This window comes from Mobula hypostoma, chromosome 26 (genome assembly GCF_963921235.1).
Source record: "Mobula hypostoma chromosome 26, sMobHyp1.1, whole genome shotgun sequence".
Taxonomy (NCBI): Eukaryota; Metazoa; Chordata; class Chondrichthyes; order Myliobatiformes; family Myliobatidae; genus Mobula; species Mobula hypostoma.
The window spans coordinates 25,644,526-25,667,509 of NC_086122.1; the positions used below are offsets into that span (position 1 = coordinate 25,644,526).

General features: G+C 41.2%; 1 protein-coding gene across 24 annotated transcripts in view; it reads left to right on the forward strand.

Moving 5' to 3' along the window:
• Positions 1-22,984, forward strand: part of macf1a (microtubule actin crosslinking factor 1a) — a 599,766-nt gene that overhangs the window by 559,102 nt on the left and 17,680 nt on the right. For 19 of the 24 annotated variants that reach the window (XM_063033725.1, XM_063033713.1, XM_063033717.1 and 16 more), the window contains 5 exons: positions 310-472; positions 1,150-1,304; positions 1,848-1,922; positions 7,028-7,045; positions 10,627-10,744. In XM_063033725.1, the coding sequence (XP_062889795.1) occupies positions 310-472; positions 1,150-1,304; positions 1,848-1,922; positions 7,028-7,045; positions 10,627-10,744 (529 nt within the window). The remainder of the gene's footprint in view (positions 1-309; positions 473-1,149; positions 1,305-1,847; positions 1,923-7,027; positions 7,046-10,626; positions 10,745-22,984) is intronic. The other 5 variants (XM_063033724.1, XM_063033726.1, XM_063033727.1 and 2 more) reach the window with 1 other exon arrangement.

The window sequence follows — 22,984 nt, forward strand, 5'->3', positions numbered from 1 at the left end:
TCCCGTCCCACGAGGTATCTCTCAAGTCAAGTGTATTAATCAATTCGATTTATATCCAGCACTGTGGTTATGTAGTTTGTCCCCATAAACGCTGAACTAAACCCCGTATCAGGCCTAAACTAGTGATTCCCACGGATTCTTTTCATTTGTGTTTCGTCTGTTTTAAAGCTGAATAACTCAAACCTTCTGTTTTCTGTTTTTTATTAAATCTGATATCATTAGAAAATCTTTTTAACAGTAATAACCAGTTGTGCTTTGGCAGTCAATTACATTTTCAGCTCTTGACTAAGACTCTTCTTTAAATTTCAGCTGAAAGAATTTGCCAACTTTGACTTTGATGTGTGGCGGAAAAAATACATGCGATGGATGAACCATAAGAAGTCCCGAGTAATGGACTTTTTCCGGCGCATTGATAAGGATCAGGATGGAAAGATCACACGGCAGGAATTCATTGATGGAATCCTCTCTTCAAGTAATTGGAATATTTTCCACCAGTTTATTAAATTATAAAGTGTTTAGATTCACGAAAATGTTCCTTTAAATGTGCATTAGTTGGACCATATATGATTATTTTACATTGAAATTTAAAGTTCATTGCTAATATTAAAGAGGGCATAATGCCTTTTTTTTTAAAAAAAGGCAGGGCCTAGATTGAACAGAAATGCTGTGTTTGCACACTAGGTTTAGCAAACTGCAGTTCACTCTGGATGACGCAAAAGTTGTTTTAAATGTGGCTCAAGATGGCAGCTGAGCATTTAGAGGGTGGTAACTGAAATCCCTGCCATTTTCTCCCAGCAGTATCGCTTTCCTCACCTACCACCACCCACACTAACACACAGCAGTTCCATCTCAGTGGTTCACTGTTGATCATCTCTCTCCAGTCCCCACAAATAGAAGGAATATCCCTTGTTTAAAGAATTATCAGTGATGCTGAGAAAAGTAACGGTTATCGCTGCTTGCGTTAGATCACTTGTTTTTTTTTTATTTTGCTTCTTTAAGGCCATATCTGTAAGTACTATAACATTCCGTCTTACTCCAAGTTAAATACGGTATCTAATTGACTCTACACACTTTGTCTCTGGAGCAATAGCATCACACTTCCATGAAATCTGGTATTTTAAGTTGTCTGGTCTTGTGTTTCTATTTCAGAGTTCCCCACTAGTAAACTGGAAATGACTGCTGTCGCTGACATTTTTGACGGAGATGGAGATGGTTACATCGACTATTATGAATTTGTGGCTGCACTTCATCCCAATAAAGATGCCTACCGGCCTGTTACTGATGCTGACAAAATCGAGGATGAGGTTCAGGATTCACTATTTTTACTTGAATGTAGTTGTTGTTCTGGTCCTGCTTTTAGGTTAAGTAGAAAAATGAATGAAAATATTTCAGATTGGAAAAGGGAAGTAAGTTGTTATTCAGAAGACAGAAATTCTTTAATTTTGTATTGGAGGAATTTTAAAGAAACAGAAGTCATGTGTAAATGAAGGCAGGAAAGTATCAACTGGTCCATCAAATTTGTGTAATTCAACCACAGTGCAACTTAATCAAACTTAAATACCATAGACCCATCTGTCCTGCCTCACCCTATTTTCTCACCAGTGTCTAGAAGCCAAACTAAACCAAACCGTCACAGGAAACCATGGTAACTGAGCCTGAGCTCCTGCGTGTGCTGAAACTCTCTTCCCTGCTTTACTCTTCTAACTTCAAAAAATGTAATTGCATTATGGAAATCGGTCACTTACAGAGAGCTATTGCATCCTGCCAACGTGTAGACAGTTTTTTTGTCTGTAGGTAATAACATCTGAACATTTTTGGTTTCTAATTTAAAAGTCTCTGCTTTCCAGGTGACTAGACAGGTGGCACAGTGCAAATGTGCAAAACGTTTTCAGGTGGAGCAGATTGGAGAGAACAAGTACAGAGTAAGTAAATAACTTCAAACTTTGAAATAAATGCATCATTAACATCTTATCAAGTTTTATAAAGCATATCTATTAAAATAATTGAAGTTGAGATTGATTAGGTTTGAGCATTCTTTAACAGGAACTGTTTGAAGGAAATAATATATGGAATGGGCTGAATTTCAGAACTTTATGTTTTAAATGGGCTGGTAGTTCAGATTCAGCTGAGACAGGCATGAGGCCCGGAGTTGCTGCCCACAATCCCTACGTGCTTACATTTCGCTGGTCCTGATGGCCAAAGGTCATCTGTCAAAGATTCCATCATATTACTGGGACATTTAAAGATAATTAAATTTGAAATCTTTTTGGAAAAAATGGATTTATAAGTATTGTTAAAAGTAATAAAACATTAAAGCAAAATTAATTTGTTGCCTCCTTAACTGCAAGCCTAGAATCCCATTTGAAATCGGTTGCATTTTGGACCCTCTGTCAGCTCTGACCTTGTGGAGGAGCTGAGTGACACTTTTCCATTATAATGCTGAAGAACACCTTCACAACTGGGCCGTGCTTCTGAATTCCATGAGGAATTGAACGGCAAAGTGTGGAAACAGATTTGGTCTCCCAGATTTTCAGCATGCGAGCATAAATTCAGGAGTTACCCTAGTTCTAGATTTTTCCACGAGAGGAATTCTTCTCTCCACATCCACCCTGTTGAGATCTTAAACATTTCAGTCAAATCGCCTCTCATTCTTGCAAATTCCACTGGATACAATCCTATCCCTGCCTAATCTTTCCTGATAAGATAATCCACCTATTCTGCCCACTGAGGGTCATTATCAGTTGTTTGAGACGTGGGTCAATTAAACGTTTTAAAAAGACAGATAATGCTCTAAGCATATGGTACATATTCTTTGAAGTATTCTGTCTACAGAAAATATACTTCAAAGAAAACAACAAACACTGTAGGTAATAAATTATGCATTCCAAGTCAATAAGGTCATTATCAGTGAATCTGTTGTGCTTTTGAAACGTCCGAATACATGTTGAGCTCCTTTGAAATCGGTGATACTCCTTATGATCAAGCAACACACATAAAAGTTGCTGGTGAATGTCCTGACGAAGGGTCTGGGCCTGAAACGTCGACTGTACCTCTTCCTAGAGATGCCGCCCGGCCTGCTGCGTTCACCAGCAACTTTGATGTGTGTTGCTTGAATTGCCAGCATCTGCAGAATTCCTGTTGTTTGATGAACGCCGCAGGCCAGGCAGCAAATCTCCAGGAAGGGGTACAGTGGACGTTTCGGGCCAAGGCCCTTCGTCAGAACTAACTGAAAGAAGAGCTAGTAAGAGATTTGAAAGTTGGAGGGGGAGATCCAAAATCCTTATGACGGCTGCTCTCTGTAATTAAGTGAAGCAAGGAAAATTTAAATGTCCTCCTCCCGCCCTGATAGGATTTAGAAATAGAACATAGAACAGTACAGGCCCTTCGGCCCACAATGTTGTGCTGACCCTCAAACCCTGCCTCCCATATAAGCCCCCACCTTAGATTCCTCCATATACCTGTCTAATAGTCTCTTAAATTTCACTAGTGTATCTGCCTCCACCACTGACTCAGGCAGTGCATTCCATGCACCAACCACTCTCTGAGTAAAAAACCTTCCTCTAATATCCCCCTTGAACTTCCCACCCCTTACCTTAAAGCCATGACCTCTTGTATTGAGCAGTGGTGCCCTGGGGAAGAGGCACTGGCTATCCACTCTATCTATTCCTCTTATTATCTTGTACACCTCTATCATGTCTCCTGTCATCCTCCTTCTCTCCAAAGAGTAAAGCCCTAGCTCCCTTAATCTCTGATCATAATGCATACTTTCTAAACCAGGCAGCATCCTGGTAAATCTCCTCTGTATCCTTTCCAATGCTTCCACATCCTTCCTATAGTGAGGTGACCAGAACTGGACACAGTACTCCAAGTGTGGCCTAACCAGAGTTTTATAGAGCTGCATCATTACATCGCGACTCTTAAACTCTATCCCTCGACTTATGAAAGCTAACACCCCATAAGCTTTCTTAACTACCTTATCCACCTGTGAGGCAACTTTCAGGGATCTGTGGACATGTACCCCGAGATCCCTCTGCTCCTCCACACTACCAAGTATCCTGCCATTTACTTTGTACTCTGCCTTGGAGTTTCTCCTTCCAAAGTGTACCACCTCACACTTCTCTGGGTTGAACTCCATCTGCCACTTCTCAGCCCACTTGTGCATCCTATCAATGTCTCTCTGCAGTCTTTGACAATCCTCTACACTATCTACAACACCACCAACCTTTGTGTCGTCTGCAAACTTGCCAACCCACCCTTCTACCCCCACATCCAGGTCGTTAATAAAAATCCCAAAAAGTAGAGGTCCCAGAACAGATCCTTGTGGGACACCACTAGTCGCAATCCTCCAATCTGAATGTACTCCCTCCACCACCACCCTCTGCCTTCTGCAGGCAAGCCAATTCTGAATCCACCTGGCCAAACTTCCCTGGATCCCATGCCTTCTAACTTTCTGAATAAGCTTACCGTGTGGAACCTTGTCAAATACCTTACTAAAATCCATATAGATCACATCCACTGCACTACCCTCATCTATATGCCTGGTCACTTCCTCAAAGAACTCTATCAGGCTTGTTAGACACGATCTGCCCTTCACAAAGCCATGCTGACTGTCCCTGATCAGACCATGATTCTCTAAATGCCTATAGATCCTATCAATTTAAATGTAACTTTTGTTGAATGAGATCATCAATTTATAATACAAGATGGAATAATTTGAGAAAAAGTAGTTTCTTTGAGAGAGGTGCTGATGGGAAAATGTATTTTCTGATAGACAAATCCTTATTTCTCCCTAAAATGATAATCATGGAAAAAGAAGAGGCTGGTCCTTGGGTTAAAACGAGGAAGGCTGATTTCAACCATATAACTCGGCAGGGTAAAAGTAGACTGGGAACAGCTGCTAGAAGGAAACACTATGTCTGATAAATAAGTGCTTAAAGGCCAGGTGGGAAGAGCTCAGCATCAGCTTGCCCCTGACAAAGCAAAAGTGGGCAAGATCAGGGAACCTTGTCTTTTCAATTTCCATTGCTCAGACATAGAAGGAAGCCATCGGGCGTGGGCATTTGGTTTCAAGTGAGTCCTTGGATGTTTTCAGTAGTGTAGGAGAGATCTTAAGAAAAAAAAATATGAGGGCAAAAGGAGGACCTGATATGTCCTTGGTAAGCAGGATTGAAAGAATCCCAAAACATCTTGGTATGTATATTGTGCGTAAGAGAGTAGCGAGGAAAAGAGTCTGTCCCCTCAACCAATAGGGAAGGTGGATAAGTTCCCAGGGCCTGATGGGATCTATCCCAGGATGCTCTGGGATGCAAGGGAGGAGATTGCTGAGCCTCTAATGGAGATTTTCTTCATCTTCATTGGCTGAGGGTGGGGCACCAGCAAACCAGAGGTTATTTCCTTATTAAGAAAGGGCAGTAGGGATAAGCCAAAGAATTTACACCCAATGATCATTTTATCAATGGATAAAGGGAAAATATTCTAAGAGGCAGCATTTGTGATCACTTGGAAGGCGTTTGGGAGGACTCTGTGGTTTTGTGCAGAGAAATCCTGTCTCATAAGTCTGAGTTGTTTGAGGAACTAGGAAAACTGATGAAGGCAGAGTATTAGAGTTCTGCAATTTATTGGTGTTTAAATAGTTTTCTCCTCCTGTCAAAGTGGGTAATTTAAAATTTCCCCAGGTTGTATTTCACTCACCTGACCTTTGCTCATTCACTTGACCTATCTGTATCCCTCCAGAGCCACCTTACATACACTTCACTTCACAATTTCCCTACCTATCTTTGTGTCATCATTGGCAAATTTAGCAACCATGCATTCCTCCCAATTCATTAATGTCAATTGTTGAAAGTACCCGTTACCTTGGCACACTGCTTGTTACATCATGCCATCCAGTAAAAGACTCATTTATGCCTTCTCTGTTCCTTGTTAGCCAACTAGTATTTTATCTCCTAAACCATGAATTTTATTTTCTGAAATAACCTTTGATCCAGCCGGTTAACTGATGCATTCTGGCAATCTATACATAATGTGCCCACCGGTTCTCCATTAACCACTGCACAGGTTACCACTTTGGAGAACGCCAAATATATTGTCCATTACATTTCAATTTTCCTGGTTCATTTTGCTCTTGTATCATTGCATTTGTAATCCAAGTGATTCATTGTTAAATATTGTACCAGAATGTTCAGTCATAGAACACCACAGCACAGAAACAAGCCCTTTGGTCCATCCAGTCAATATTCCTCCCTTCCATGTTGTCATTTAAACTTCTCTTAAATGCTGCAATCAAACTTGCAAGCAGCTGGCTTCTTGCTTGCATCGCCCTCTAGTAACAACACCCGTTGTCCAGTGTGTATGTAATTCGTTTTATATGCAAGTGTTTTGGAATTTATAATTATGAACTGCTGTAATCCCTTATGTGGCTACAAGATCGCTATTACTGAGCTTTGCCTTGTCAGTGAGAGTTTAAAAAGTTGCAAAAGCACATACACCACTCGCACAATCTAAAAGGTTTGCAGAGATGGAGCTGGCTACAAAATTCTTCCTTGTAGAAACAATTAATATTTCTCAGATTGATCGTCCTGAAAAAATCTCTTTTTTAAGCAGCATGTTTGAGATTTCAACATGGTCTAAGTTCCTGTAAAGAAGGGAAAAAAAACTAGAAGAAATATGAGATTCTTAATTGAGTTCAGTATGTGGGCAGAAAAGCAGAACTTACTTTAGAACAAAGCAAGTTTATTTTGAAACTGCTTCACATTGAATGTTGCTCAATGTAGATAGATTGAAGTGATTCCTTTGTGAAATATACAACCAAGTCATTCTGGTGACAGCAGATTAGTTTGGTTAAATTAAGTGTTCAAAGTTAAGTTGAGAAAGAAGCATGGATATCATAATTTGTATAACCATTAGCCTGATAAATTCAGTGGTGTATGTTATGTCACTATGTTAGAATCCTACTTTTGAATGTGCTTATTAGTGTGTCTAAAATATATTTTTTTTCATTTTCTTCATATTCTCTTGCTGCAAATAGTTCTTCCTTGGAAATCAGGTATCGTGTACTCAGTGTGCTAATTATATATTTGTGGTGTGAATCTGCACTTTGATCTGCATGTAAATAGTTTTCCTGTTTCCCAGAGCACCTAGAAAAATTCTGTCAACCTTTCCAATCCTATTTTGACAGAGTGTAAAATAAAACTTTGATTACTTATGAAATAATGATTAGGGAAATCAATATTAAACATGCAAATGTTGTCAGTAAATAATTTTCTTTGTGCTAGGAATTTGTTTACTGATCACAATACTGAACTATATCCTAAGGCACTCAACATCCAAACAAAATACTGCAGCAGGTGTTCCAATACAGCTTTAGATCATTTCAGATTCCTTCTATGTCAAAATATTGGCTAATATTTTATCCCACTCCTAATTAGTGCCTAAAGGAATAAAATTTGAGTCCTTCACGTTAAACATTTATAACATCAGTAAGGAACAATAAAATCGGTAAAGAACATTTTGACCGTTGAAGGAATTTTCAGATGCTCTTAGTTTTATTCTACTGGAGATCCCCTGTATAACTGAACGGTGGTTGATCCCATGGTGAAAATGCTGACACACAAATTCAGTTTACTCTGTATGCGTGAAGTTTTGATCGTTGATGAATCAGGAGGTTAATTAAGATTACTAGGTTGATTTTAAACACAAGAAAGTCAACAGATGGTGGAAATCCAAAGCACCACACACAAAAAATTCTGGAGGAACTCAGCAATCAGCAAGTAAGGCAGCATCTATGGAAGAGAATAAACAGTCAACCTTTTGGGCCGAGACCCTTCTTCATTCCTGACCTGCTGAGTTCCTCCAGCATTTTATGTGAAATTAGAGTAATTTTACAGAATCCTTCTGATTCAATATACTGGATCTTCACGTATGTGAGATAAACTATATCACACAGTGTTAGATCGAGCTTTGAAAAGCTATCCCTTTCAGACATGTGCAGTTCACAGCTGCATACACAAGTGTATCAACTCAAGTAAAAAGTTATGCATGTTGAAGTAAACTGTTCAGAAATTTTAATTTGAAGTGCACATCATTAGTTGAAGTGTTTTAAGATACTGATTTTTGAAGCTTATTATGACAAAAGTCTCTTCAAAATTTGTATATATCTACATGCACTCCTCAAGATGCTAATAAGACCATAATGAGACACAAGTTTGCTTGTAGGGTTGTATAAAGGTTATAAATTGTTTTGGAACACTGTGTGATATTTTGCACCTCACTAGTTTTTTAAAAAAGGAAAGAGCTTGCTACCAGATTTATTCATTAATATGGAATGAGCAAGAAATGTCATCACGTTCTATTTAGCTAAAATTAGAAAACTCCCTATTGAGATACACACTACGTAAATCATGTATACGATTCATCATCTATGGATTGAAAAAAGAGTACATTAGCAGTATGACGTTGGATAATTCTGGTGGCATATCTTCAGTATATAAAAAAAGATTTCTTACCCACACTAATTATGAATTTGCAAGCCTTGTTATGCATGCATAGAAACGCAGTCTCAAAATCAAGGTTATTAGGCAACTAAGTTTATCCCCTCCTCTCTCCACATTCCGTAATATAGTCTTGGATCTAATGATTAATAGTTTGTGCTGATTGTTACCTTGGACAATACAAAGTATGCTGTTTCCAAGCAATACCAGGGAGCAAAATAACGTTTCCCTACTTTAGAATGTCTATAGAAAATAGCTCACTGTTATTATAATCATTCTACCTTGACACATCACGTGATTGCTGTGAGTTCCACACTGTGCGAAATGATTTTAATTGACATCTGTACAGAAAAGGAAATCAAAGGCGCTTTTCCCGTTCTTTATGAATATTTCGGCCAACACTTCTTGGAAAAAAAAATCACTATTTGAATGCTTTAATTCTTTTAAAGGGTTCCGGTACAATAGCCCTTATAGGAGTAAGTCTGTTTCTTTTACGTTAATAATGAGAGGAGCTGTGTACAGAAATTAATTATCCTCCATTATCTTTATATGTTATTATATGGGCTTGTTATCAAATGGCTATTGAGAACTCCTGCAGCTATCGTTTGTTATTTAGTTGTCCTTTTATTTATTAACCAAAATACTTAATTTTTTAAAATTTGTCAATGACCCTTCTTCATACAACAATGTCCTGGGCAGCTAGGATTCTAAACTTTTGAGTTTGTACGTCCAAGGAATGCCATGGGCAAGATCCTTTGATGCGTGAAGGAAAAGTGGTATCATCACCAGTGGTATTAATACAAATTTGCAAGTCAAAATGACACACGATTCAGCATGTTCGACAGACACAACAGTATTTGTAAATAAGTTACTGCAAATCATGGGGTAAACTTGCCACAGAAAGGTTCATGTGGCAATATTCACAATTACCCACTCCCCTTGTTGCATACAGACTGTGAAATAATTTTGTTTGGTAGCTCAGAAACAGTCACATAGGCAATGCAGGTGCCATTTGTACCCAAGTAATAAAATCTGTTAGTCGACCTTTTCCACGACCACAAATTCATTGTGATTTGAATTTAGCTTTGAGCTGCAGTTAGTAAAAATCACATTTTTAAAAAAATTTTCAAGTCTTTAGAGTGATAAATATGCATGGCACATTGGGTGACAACTTGTAAAATCTATCACACAACCTCTTGCATGAAGTGAAATGGCTGATAAATGAGTTAAACCAGCATTGTGTAATTACACGGCATAGAAATGCCATCTTTGTGAATTGAATGGAGAAAATTTCCATTCAAAGATCACTGTAAAGTGAAGCTTCTTCAAACTTAATGTTTCTGAATCTAGGCATGTGAATTATGTATGTTTTTTCATATATTAAATATTATGAAGCATAATATTTGGTTAAACTATGAAAAGAAAACAGCTTTCAATATGGCAGCAATTGCTGGTTTAAATCATTACTACTCACTTGGAATAACCTTGGATGTGGTGTAATGGACTTTCTAATTCAATTCTGGTTTTTAAAAAATCACCCAAGGCAATAGTTTTCCACTGGCCAATTAGGCGATTTTCAAATTGGAAGAATTTCTCCCTTTTTTGGCTAAACACAGAGCGCAACAACTCACCAGGAGCTTCTAGACTTACCTTTCTGATGCTTTGACAGGTCATGTTAATGATCGTGATTTTTTAAATATCTAAACAAGTTATTTGTCCTTTTTATTGGCAATGTCACTGGAAAGGGCTCAGATCTTTTCAAGTATTGGTTCTACATTGCTGACATGAGGAAATTAGCTATAGCAAATTATAAAAAAAAGAATTCCCATGCCCTACTTGTATTTTGAAGCTCCAGTGGTCATCTTGTTGTACTGCCTTTATCTTAAAACCACACTGGCTTTCTAAATTTAGCTCTGACAAGAGTACATTAATTGAATGGAAATCAGAGATTGCCTCTGGTCACTGTAAACCTATCAGTTTGCTAGTTTGAATGGCATTGGCAAAACCTTGGCAGTAGTCGACCCACTTGCCTTTTTAAGAAAAAGTAGGTTGGATTTGCTGCACTTGGCCCGTGGAAAACTGGGAAGTGGCAATTGCTGATCTTCAGAATTAAACTTCATGTTTTTGGTTCCCACAGTTTGGGGATTCCCAGCAGTTGCGCCTTGTGCGTATTCTGCGAAGCACTGTGATGGTCCGTGTTGGAGGAGGTTGGATGGCATTGGACGAGTTCTTAGTGAAAAATGATCCCTGCAGAGGTAAGGCTGAATGGCAGCAGAGGCCCCTAATCTTTTCCCACCCTACCATGAGGAATTATTTGAACTATTTTAAGTTTATTTGGTAGTGTTGCTACTTCTAAGGCAAATGGAACATTACTGTACTAAATTATTTGTTAATTCTTGCATTCTTGTTAGGCTGGAAAAATATAACCTACAATTTGTGAAAATTTACAATATGATTATTGTTGCTAGAGTCTAGTGAGTTGTAATGAGGATTATCTTGAGGATTTCACCCAAGTTCTCTTTCTTTTAGTGCAGGATGTAATAATGGCTTCAAGAAATGTATTTATACTGACTTAAGAACTTTCTTGTAATTGCGTACAAGTTAAATTAGAAACTATGCAATATTGACATTTATTGTACGGGAGGAGCACAAGCTGGCAGGAAGGAGATGTCAAGGTGAGGAGAGGGGATGAAAGTGAGTGATGTGAGATGCTAGGAGGTAGTAGGTGAAAGAGGTAAAGGGCTGAAGAAGAAAGAACCTGATATGAGAGGATAGACCATGGAATGAAGGGATGGAGGTGGGAACCAGAGGCAGGTGATGGGCAGCTTGTGAGGGCATGGGAAGGGAAGAAAAGGGCTAAGAGAGCCATCAGAAAGACGGGGAAAAGTTGTGGGGTGGAGGGGGTAAACAGAGGGGAATGCTTACCAAAGGTTTTAGAAATTGACATTGATGTCCTCGTATTAGACCCCAATCCGTGTCAGATCTCACCGGTATAGAGGAGGTCACACTGGGAGCATTGGTAATCTCCAACCTGACTCTAACTTTTAGTAACCTTTCCTTTCTGTTTTCCATGTTTCCCCACCTTTGTTTTCCCTCATTCTGGTGGCCCTCTCACCCCTTCTCTTTCCTTCCCACGTCTTCACAATGTTCCCCACCTCCTTCCCTTTTTTCGATGATCTGCTGGCCTCTCCTATCAGATTCCTTCTCCTTCAGCCCTTTGTCTCTTCCACCTACCACCACAAGCTTCCTATATCATTCCCCTTCATCTCCGCTCCCCCTTCCACCTACCTTTCCCTTCACCTGGACTCATCTATTTCCTGCCAGCTTGAGCTGCTCCCCTTCCCCCTCCCTTTTTATTCTGGTTTCTGCCGCCTTCCTTACCACTGCTGATGAAGGGTCTCAGCTGAAACGTCAGCTGTTCATTTCCCTCTGTGGATGCTGAGTTCCTCCAGCATCTTGTGTTGAGCAATGTTCCCTCTAATTTGTAATAACCAGTGTCCGCAAAAACCTTGTGCTGTGCAATTTTTTGTGACCAGTGACGACAACAACACGTACTCACTGAATTTTTGAATGGAAGGAAGCCTGAGGCTATTTTAAGGATAATAAACTACCAAGTCCAGTTTGTTGTTCATTGTTTAAAAGAAATAAAATAATGCACATCAATTAGTCTTATTCCTCAAGTATTATGCAGCAGTATGTAATAATATTCATTTTTTCATGTTATTAAAGTATACTTAAAAATATTTAACATGCTCATGAGGTAGAGGGTGATAACCTTTTGTGCGCAGTTTAAATTCCTTTGTGTGCTGGTAGCAAAAGATGTGATCGCGTACACACCATAGAAGGAGCATTGGAAACAAGATAAAGCAATAATTCACTATAGCTGGAAAGAAATGGGTTAGAGGCTTTAAATATATGAAGTTTTCAAATACAGTGATAGAGAAGGGTTGTTTTCTGTTTTGGAATTCAGGTGTCACATAAGAGTGAGAAAAAAGTTATATTGTGAGTTGTAGCGGGCTAAGTATTAAACAGAGAAAGTTTTATCCTTTTTAAAAAAAAGAAGTGGATTAAGAAGAAACTGGAAGAAAACAATTGTGTGAAGGGTAGGTGGAGAGCAAGACACAAGGGTTTGTTTGCATTGCCACAGCAAAGTGGGCATGAATTAAACAGCTGTGTGCTGTAGTGGTGGCTGTGCACTGTGACAATGATAGAACCCGTGCAGGAGAGTTTTTACAGTGGAAAAACCATGCTCTGGGGCAGTTGCACTCTCTCAACCTCAGAATTCCAGGTCCAGTGGTACGAACAAGTGTCACAAACTGGATCTCCCTTGGCTGCAGTGGACGACCGTGACGTCTTCTGTGCCTTGTCAAGCCGTTTGCTCTCCACGGAGTGTTGTAGTACAAGCTTCCTGGCTGTTGGATCTCACTCCATGGACTGAATGCCCCCAGTCCGCCAGAGCTAACTTCACATGCTCGGACAGGCAGGAGGATGAGGCTGCTGCCTGCCCTCACCTGGTTTAGTCTGCCTGTTGAAGCGGAGTACCGGGGTGTGGCCACTGTCACATGCATTCAAGTATAAGCCAGGGTAACAAAAGAATAAAATCAGTGCCTTCACTTTGAAACGAGAGATGAAATGGTTCATAACTATCAACACTAAGCTTCTGTTTTCTAACTCTCTAACAGTGTTCAAACTCCTTTTAGTTGCCTTGCTAAGACTCTTATCTGTTTATTTCTCTGACTGAAGATAATTTTCTACTTAACGCTCTTGCACATATTCAGCGCATGGTTACAAGACACTAAAGCAGGGGTTCCCAGCCTGGGGTCCACAAACCCCTTGGTTAATGGTAGGGGTCCATGGCATAGAAAAGGTTGGGAACCACTGAATTAAAGGTATGGTAAAGGTCATTAGATGTCCAACCTTAATTGAAAGAAATCTTTCAAAGATCTTTTCTGTAAACTTTTAATCAGGAAATTGGTCGCAGAATTGACCTTTGGTGTCTATCATACTCACTATTGATTAGCAGTCTTTTTTTATATTAAAGAAAGTATCTTTGTAATTCCATTTGACTAAATTGCTGTAATCTGCCCTCTTTAATTGAGAAATTAGGACAGGCAATTATAGATGTTTCTACCTCTTACTGTTAAAGAATTTGAAGTGGTCTGTTACGTACCCCGTAACTGGGTTGCCAAACCAGCAGAAATGGATCACTCAGTTGGAGTCTGGAGTACTAGAACTAAGAAAGTTTTATTAAAGAAACAAGCAACACAGTAATCGAAAGGATAATAAATGCAACAATTCAACAATGATAACCACACATGTGCACAGAATTAAGATAACAGCATCAATCAAGCTCTATCGTTGTCTAGGGGTTAAATGACCAATTTCAAAATGACTCAAAGTTCAGTCCAGTTTGTAGTTCAGTTCGCAGTAATCGTTGCCATGGCGATGGACAAGGTGGGGGGAGAGAGACAGAATAGGAACAACTGATCATTCAGAACGGCTTCACTCACAGACCAGCGGGATGGCTCACAAACAGCTTTTGGGCAGGTCCTTGGTGATGTCACCTGAGGTCACCGACTGTGACCCCTCCTCCAGATGCGGTCGATCCTCTGCAGTGAACCCGGCACCCAGGCAAGGGCGGACACACACCGGGTTCCCGCTGATCGTACCTTTCCACCCTTGTCGTTGTCTGGGACTTCTCACCCACTCGTGAGAAGCGCACCGCTTCCAGGGTCTCGTTACCTCGGGTGGCGTGTGTGTCTGTCTTAGCGAACCTGTCCCTTTTTATCCCCCTGCTGGGGTATCGCCTGTCCATCACTTCAAACAGTTCAGGGTTCAAAGGGGGGAGCCGCTCCAGACAGCTCTTCCTCCCACATCCCTTCATTACACATCTCCAGACGCTGCTCCATTGTTCCTTATCTCTCCTTCCCCTGAGGGCAGGTGGCAGACCAACTGCTGATGCCACTGATGCTAGCCCAGGCCAGCAAACATCTTAATTTTATGTGTATTCTCGTAACACTTCCCCCCTTTAAGGATTTTTACCGGGAGGTAAAAATTACAAACATGACTACATTATCTGATACATACACAATATACATCTTTAACAGTTATTTAGCTAATACAGAGAATTTGAAATTGTCAACACCTTGACAGACAGTCATCACATTTTCTGTTCCTTTTACACGTGTTATTAATAATCCCTTAGACCAGGCTCCAACTCAGCAAACTTCATAGTGGCCAAAAACACTGATGAATTGCGACCAATGTAACCTCTCATTTGGTTTTGTCCCGGACCACAACAACAAGGGTCGTCCCATTCCGACTCAATTTTCCCTCGCAAGGGCTTAGTAGGAGGGGGACGGGTATTGACCGCAGAGTTATTGCAAAACTTCCTGCAGTACCCCACCATCTCCAAAAGCCTTCTGAGGGCCCTCTTGTCTGTCGGGGTTGGGAGGTCAGCGATAGCCTGCACTGTAGCTTGCATCACTGCCAGCTGCCCCTGTGTCACCACAATTCCCAGGTAAGTGACATTCGTGTGGCCGAATTCATTGTTTCCAAGGTTCACTATCAAGCTGGCTTCAGACAGCCGTGTTAAATTGCCAATACACACCTCTGTGTTCATCAGCCCTTTAGTCACTGAATTACTCGAAAAATATGGGTGTTGTTTACTTGGCTGCCCTATTGTAACAGACATAACCCAACGTCCCAGTTCTTTGCATTTCCTCGGGACAATCAAACACATGGGTGCGAGTCGTTTAATTACTCCTTCGGGGATTAAGGGAGAGACCTTATCAGTAGACCTGGCCAAAACAATAGCCTTCTCCCACCTGACCGATCCCATCCTAATCTTTTCAAAATGGTTCTTTCTTCTTATCAAGGGGCCCCTAGCTTCATTGATTTCCACGCTAACACCGACCAGGTTTGTTAGCATATCAAAAACCGGTGACCGTCTCAGTTCGCGTCGGTCATGATCAATAACATTTTTCCCCCTGGGCAGCCGGTAAATCTCTTTCATGATTCCACCAACTGTTTCCTCCAGCACCGCAAAATGTCCACCGGGGGGTACCTCGTGGGCCATGTTAAAAACCTCATCCCCATAACTCTTTTGCACCACCCCCCACTCCTCATCTGCGGATGCTGTACTTGATTTCCCTTTCTTCCTTAGCACCTCCTTATCCGCACAATAGCTTGTCAAGGCTGTGTCAGAGAGAGCGGTCTCGGCAAAAACCATCAGCCCCTCGTCTCGCTCCTGCGTCTGCACAAATTCTTTCCTGGCTACTGCTACGTCCGTCCCAGCTCCCTCACTACCTCTTATCTCACTACACCCTGTCTCATACAAGGTTGGCAGAAATGTTTCAGCCAAATTCACCATCGCGGGCGGGGCCTCCATGCTGGCAGGCTGACCCGTCAATCTCACGACTGGGAACACGATTCCTCCGGCGATGTCATTACCGAGCAAGACTTCCACGTCTTTCATCGGTAATTCGGACCTCACCCCGATCGTGACTAGTCCAGAGACCAGGTTGCTCTGTAAATGTATCTGGTGCAAAGGGACTGACTCTGTCCCTTCCCCAACACCTTTGACCTCTACCTCCCCAGTCTGGGTCTCTGAGCTAAACTGTAATACACTCTTCAATATCAATGACTGACACGCTCCCGTGTCTCTCCAGATCCGCACTGGAACTGGTTTTAACCTCTTTTTCACTGACACCAGTCCGGCCGAGATAAACCTCTCGCGCCCTTCCTGGACTTTTTCAGACCTGTCCTTCCCTAGCGGTTCGCTTAACAGCTCAATACAGCCATTCCAAATTTCCGCTTTTCCTTTCCCCGTCTCCTTTCTTGGGGCAAAGCACCTGGACGCAAAGTGTCCGACTTTCCCACAATTATAACAGACGACCCCAGGAGACTTCCTACCAGACTGCTCCCGGTCTACCTTATCCTTTTCACTAGTCCCCGGCTTACTTTCTGACTTTTCCGGTGGACTCTCCCCGCCGTCCTGACTACCCTTCTGGTAGCCTTTACTCGGGGCAACCTTCATTTTATGCGTCAACGCATACTCATCCGCTAACTTAGCAGTTGCGGCTAACGTGGCTGCCTCTTTCTCATCGAGGTAGGGTCTCATACCCTCAGGGACACAACCTTTAAACTGCTCAATCAGAATCAGTTGCAGCAGTCTGTCATAATCCCCCTCTACCCCTTTCGAGGCGCACCAACGCTCACAATATGTTTGCATCTCACGAGCAAACTCCAAATACGTGCGGTCCCACCGCTTCCTCGCATTCCGGAACCTCTGCCGGTATGCCTCCGGGACCAACTCATAAATCCTGAGGATGGCCTCCTTCACCACCTCATACTTCTGGGCATCTTCCGCGGATAAGGCGGAGTACGCTTGTTGGGCTTTCCCTTTCAGTACACTCTGAAGTAAGACAACCCACTTATCCCTCGGCCAGTCCTGACTTATAGCTACCTTTTCGAAGTGGAGAAAGTACCGATCCACATCGGTATCGTCAAATGGGGGAACCAGCCTAACCTCCTGGGTCGCCCGGAACCCTCCACCTTGGTTCGGCACGAGCCCCTGCTCGGCCCTTATCTTTAACTTCTCCAGCTCAAATTCCCTTTCCCTCTGTTTCTCCTCTCTCTCCAACTGTCTGTCCCTCTCTCTCTCTTGCCTTTCTACCTCTCTCTCCTGCCTTTCTAACTGCTTCTCTTCGTGTTCTAACTGCCGTACCCGGAACTCGTGCTCGAGTCTCAGTTTTTCAAGCTGTACCTGTACCGCATCTCCAGCAGGTTTTTCAATAGACACCTCCCCCAGCTCACCTTGGGGAAACACACCTTTAGATACATAGTGCTCTACAATAGCTCTGTGTATCTCCTCTCTCCTCATTGTCGACTTCACCTTAGCAAGATTCACCCGTTTTGCCACAGCTATCAATTCCGATTTCCTGGCATCCTCTAATGCCTCCAAGGTCGGCGCCTTTATAAATTCCTCAACCTCCATTTCTGCTGTTTGTCTTTTCTTTCTTTCGGGAATTTTAACCCAATCAATTTACTCCGTCCCAAATTTAGCGTTCAAAATCGCGGACGAGAACCCCACTTATGTTACGTACCCCGTAACTGGGTTGCCAAACCAGCAGAAATGGATCACTCAGTTGGAGTCTGGAGTACTAGAACTAAGAAAGTTTTATTAAAGAAACAAGCAACACAGTAATCGAAAGGATAATAAATGCAACAATTCAACAATGATAACCACACATGTGCACAGAATTAAGATAACAGCATCAATCAAGCTCTATCGTTGTCTAGGGGTTAAATGACCAATTTCAAAATGACTCAAAGTTCAGTCCAGTTTGTAGTTCAGTTCGCAGTAATCGTTGCCATGGCGATGGACAAGGTGGGGGGAGAGAGACAGAATAGGAACAACTGATCATTCAGAACGGCTTCACTCACAGACCAGCGGGATGGCTCACAAACAGCTTTTGGGCAGGTCCTTGGTGATGTCACCTGAGGTCACCGACTGTGACCCCTCCTCCAGATGCGGTCGATCCTCTGCAGTGAACCCGGCACCCAGGCAAGGGCGGACACACACCGGGTTCCCGCTGATCGTACCTTTCCACCCTTGTCGTTGTCTGGGACTTCTCACCCACTCGTGAGAAGCGCACCGCTTCCAGGGTCTCGTTACCTCGGGTGGCGTGTGTGTCTGTCTTAGCGAACCTGTCCCTTTTTATCCCCCTGCTGGGGTATCGCCTGTCCATCACTTCAAACAGTTCAGGGTTCAAAGGGGGGAGCCGCTCCAGACAGCTCTTCCTCCCACATCCCTTCATTACACATCTCCAGACGCTGCTCCATTGTTCCTTATCTCTCCTTCCCCTGAGGGCAGGTGGCAGACCAACTGCTGATGCCACTGATGCTAGCCCAGGCCAGCAAACATCTTAATTTTATGTGTATTCTCGTAACAAGTCATAAAACAGTATTATCAAGTCTAATTAGCTGAATTACAAAATGGGCATCATGGTAGCAAAGTGGTTAGGGCGATGCTTTACATTGCAGGCGACCCAGGTTCAATTCCCGCCGCTGCCTGTAAGGAGTTCATACATTCTCCCTGTAACTGCATGAGTTTCCTCACACAGTCCAAAGAACCTAATGTAGGGTAATTGGTCATTGTAAGTTGTCCTGTGATTTGGCTAAGATTAAATTGGGGGATTGCTGAGCAGCACAGCTCAAAGGGCTGGAAGGACATATTCTGCATTGTATCTCGATGATGGTAATAAAAATTCTGGAGGTGAGCAAATTCATCTTAAAAATATTTTCAGGGTCTAAATTTGATTAAAGTTTCATCAGCCAGAAATGACAACTGTTTATACCTCTCTATAGATGCTGCCTAACCTGCTGAGTTCCTCCAGCATTTGTGTATGTGTGTGTGTGTGTGTGTGTGTGTGTGTGTGTGTGTGTGTGTTGCTCTGGACTTCCAGTATCTGCGGAAACTCTTGCATTTAACATTTGAATAAAAGTTGAACAGTCAAGTCTAACATTGTATGTAACCTGATGATTGAATAAACTTCAAGGTTCCCATTGGTGAAGCGAAATTGACTCCTCCAATATCATAGTTACCATGGGGAAAAAGAAACTAAAAAAAAAGACACAGGCCTGCCCACGTTGATGGACTTGTTGGGGTTGACTTTAAATTAACCTTGAATTTGAAACGTGACACCTGGATTGTGAAGTGAATGACATTGTTAAACTAAACAGAGAAGTGAACTTCAGTTATATGAGTACTTAAAAGAATTGATACACAAAACAAAAATTAAATTCAAATAGTTACTCATTAATCAACAGTTTGATTGTTAAATGACTGGGAGTTGTTTCTAAGTTTCCACAAGCATTGCTCTATAACCAACAATACAAAATTCTTCAGGGTTGTCAAATCTTGGATTATGTTTCTCAATAGTAGAATGATAGAGATCAAGGTTTCAAATGTAAACTGAAGTTTGAGACCATATCCTTCTGATCCATGGCTGAATATAATTGTTAGGTCGTTTTTCTCAGGTTCTAATTTATTTTAGCATTGGACAACAAGGGCATGCATTGAAGGAAAATGGTCAAAGTATTGTCATGTGCATGCCCACTAAGTAAACAACTCTGTTGTTCTTTTCCAGTCTGTCTTGTTGAGTTTCAGATTTTGTGTAATTTTTTTTTTCTAGTTCATCATCAGGGGAATAAACTGTTACGATCGGAGTCAAATTCTTCAATTTCCAGTCATTCTCCGATAGGTTGGCAATTCTTCTCTGTCCAGATCTTTCTTTCTTTTTTTTTCCCTCATTCCTGCTCCTCGCCATGAATGATTTGACCTTGTTACATTAGCAAGGTTGACAGGCTATTCTCTGCGCACAGTATTACAGCCAGGCTATTAGGATACAATCCTTTGTTTTCTTCCTTTGACTCCTTAGTCAATTTTCCATAGTTTCAATCTGATATTTAGGAACTAATTCTCTATTTTTAAATTCAGATTTTGTTTTAGAACAGACAGAAAAAAAGCAAAACTGATCCAATTAAAATCTACATTATAATTCATGTTTCAAATTGTAAGTGACATAACTTGAAAGTTGAAGATATTAGCAATATTTTGGGCCAAGAATATGCAACAAGTTCCTAGGAACACCATACGTTCAATCGATCATTATAAAAGTTCCAGCAAAGGTTGAGTGTCTAGATGAGAAAGTTGATCTATCAAGATATTCAGTCTGTGGAGCATTTGATGGAATGTGATTTTGTATTTAATTGACTAGTATGTGCCATCGACTTGTATGTTTCCTCCATTCCCAAAGTACCTTTGGTCTTCAATAGTCTGAGATGGAGTTGAAAGCTGCAAGGCAAAGTTGCAGCTCTATAAAACTCTGGTTAGACCACACTTGAATATTGTGTTCAGTTCTAGCTGCCTCATTATAGGAATGGTGTAGAAGCTTTAGAGCAGGGGTCCCCAACCTTTTTTATGCCAAGGCTGAGGTCTCCGTTGGTCAGCGTTGACTCCTAGCTAGATAGGCAAGCATGGGCAGTACAATACGGAGATTAAGCTATTGCCCATGTAGCAAGTTCTGCTGGGCTTAGTAGCTAAGCCACATGTGAAGGCCAGGAGCTGGACTTAATTGTCAGAGGCTATTTAAGGCGAAGACCATTGGGAGCATTTAATAGACAGTGGGAGCTTGTCTCCACCCCTGGCTACAACAACCTGAAGGAATCTTGGACCCCTACCATTAACTGAGGTGCCTGGGGACCCCGGGTTGGGAACCCCTGCTTTACAGAGAGTGCAGAGGAGATCTACCAGGATACTACCTAGATTAGAGATTATGCCTGATATGGAAACGCTGAGCGAGCTAGGACTTTTGTCTTTGGAACAAAGGAGGATTAGAGGTAGACTAATAGAGGTGTATAAGGTGACAAGAAGCATAATTAGAGTTGACTGCCAGCACCTTTTCCCAGGGTGGCAGGGGTTAATATGAAGCATAGCTTTAACATGTTTGGAAGAAACTATTGGGGGGGGGGAGGGTGTCAGAGTTAGGTTTTTTAACACAGAGAATGGTTAGTGCTTGGAACAGACTGCCAGGAGTGGCAGTAGAGGGCAGATTAATTTAGGATAGTTTATAGACTCTTGGATAGGCACATGGATGAAAGAAAAATGGGGAGGCTATGTGGGAGGGAAGAATTAGATTGATCTTATAGTAGGTTAAAAGGTTGGCACAAGATCGTGGGCTCAAGAGCTTGTAAAGTGCTCTACTGTTCCATGTTCTGTGGTCAGAATAGTATCCTCAGATATTTAACTAGTAAAGCAAGGTCAAAGCTATCAAAACAAAGACTGTTTAGATTATTGGCATTTATTATGATCTGATAGTTTTCCTTTCTCCTTTAAGATGGAAATCCCAATTAAATATCAAAATATTCATCTTACTTCAATATTTCTGTCCTTTCTATTACAAGGAATAAAGTTTCAAAATCAAAAGACAATTAATAACCATGAACATGCTATTTGTTGCAATGCTCAAGTATAAAAAATGGAGTATCTTTAAACAACACAAGTTAGTTTTGAAAAGCCAGGCTGTACTGTGTGCTGAGGCAATTGCACTGATTTCTAACTTGCATGTAAACTGTTCACCACTTTCACTACCTAGATTCTCCTTCACAAAAGTAGCCCTAACTTTTATCATGCAATTCTACACTTGAGTTGAATGTGACTATTAGATTTTATTTCATTATAGCTGTGTTATTTTGCAAAACTTATCACAAAGATTGGTCTGAAGATGCATTTCTTCAACCCGTCTGGTTAGATTATTTTACTTACATAATTTTTAATGTTCAATCTAATTTGTTTCACTGGTGTAATTTTTTAAACATCGGGGAAATGGATCTTTTAAAATTGGTGCAAAACAAAATATTTTCCAGAAGTTTAGATTTAAAAGAAAAAAAATATAAGATACAATGTACAGAGGATTAGTGAAATTAAACATATTAAATCAAATAATCTAATAACTACACTGTCCATGATTGAAACAGTATATCAATCGCCCTGCTTATGTCAGTGGTTGTAGCGATGGGGACAAGGATGGGAGGGGAGAGTTGAATGCACTATAGAGAAGGCATGCACAAGTACTGCAATCCCACCCTGTAATCTCTTTGACCATTTCTTATGCCCTCGCAACTTTCCTTTAATGTTTTATAAAGATTCGGAATAACTTCCCTGCTTTTATACTCTATGCCATTTCATAAAGCCTAGAATTGTGATTGCCCCATTTAACAACTTTTCCACCTATCCTGCCATTTGTGTACATTTATCCAAGGGGCCATCAGTTTCTACACTCCTCTTTAGAATGGACTTCTTCAAGTGAAGTTTAATGTGAAGAAATTGGAGTTTCTGCATTTTGGCATCTGTCCATTCTAACAGCTTGTTTATATTGAACTGTAGTCTGTGTAGTCCTTTTCACAGCTCACACTACTGCCAGGTTTTGTGCTGTCTACAATCTTAGTCACTTTGGCTTGCACTTCCAAGTCGAGATTTCTGATATAGCTAGAAAGAAGTCAATGTCTATAAGGCAGCACGGTAGTGTAGTGGTTAGCACAACACTTTACAGTACCAGTGATCCAGGTTCAATTCCCACTGCTGTCCGTGTGTTCTCTGGGTGCTGTCGTTTCCTCCCACAGTCCAAAGACGTACCAGTTTGGAGGTAAATTATAAATTAGGGTAGGGTTAAATCGGGGGTTGCTGGGCAGCCTGGCTCGAAGGGCTGGAAGAACCTGTTCTTCACTGTATCACAATAAATATGATCAATCTCTGGAGAAACACCACTGTTTGACTAGCTTCAACCCAAAAAACATAAGTGTTTACCATGATGCTCTGTTGTCTGTTACTTAGTCTAAATCATATCATATATTTAATTTATTTTAATGCATAGTCTTCAACTTTGCTGATAAGCCTGCATCCAAAGTCAGTGTATATCATAACAACTGCA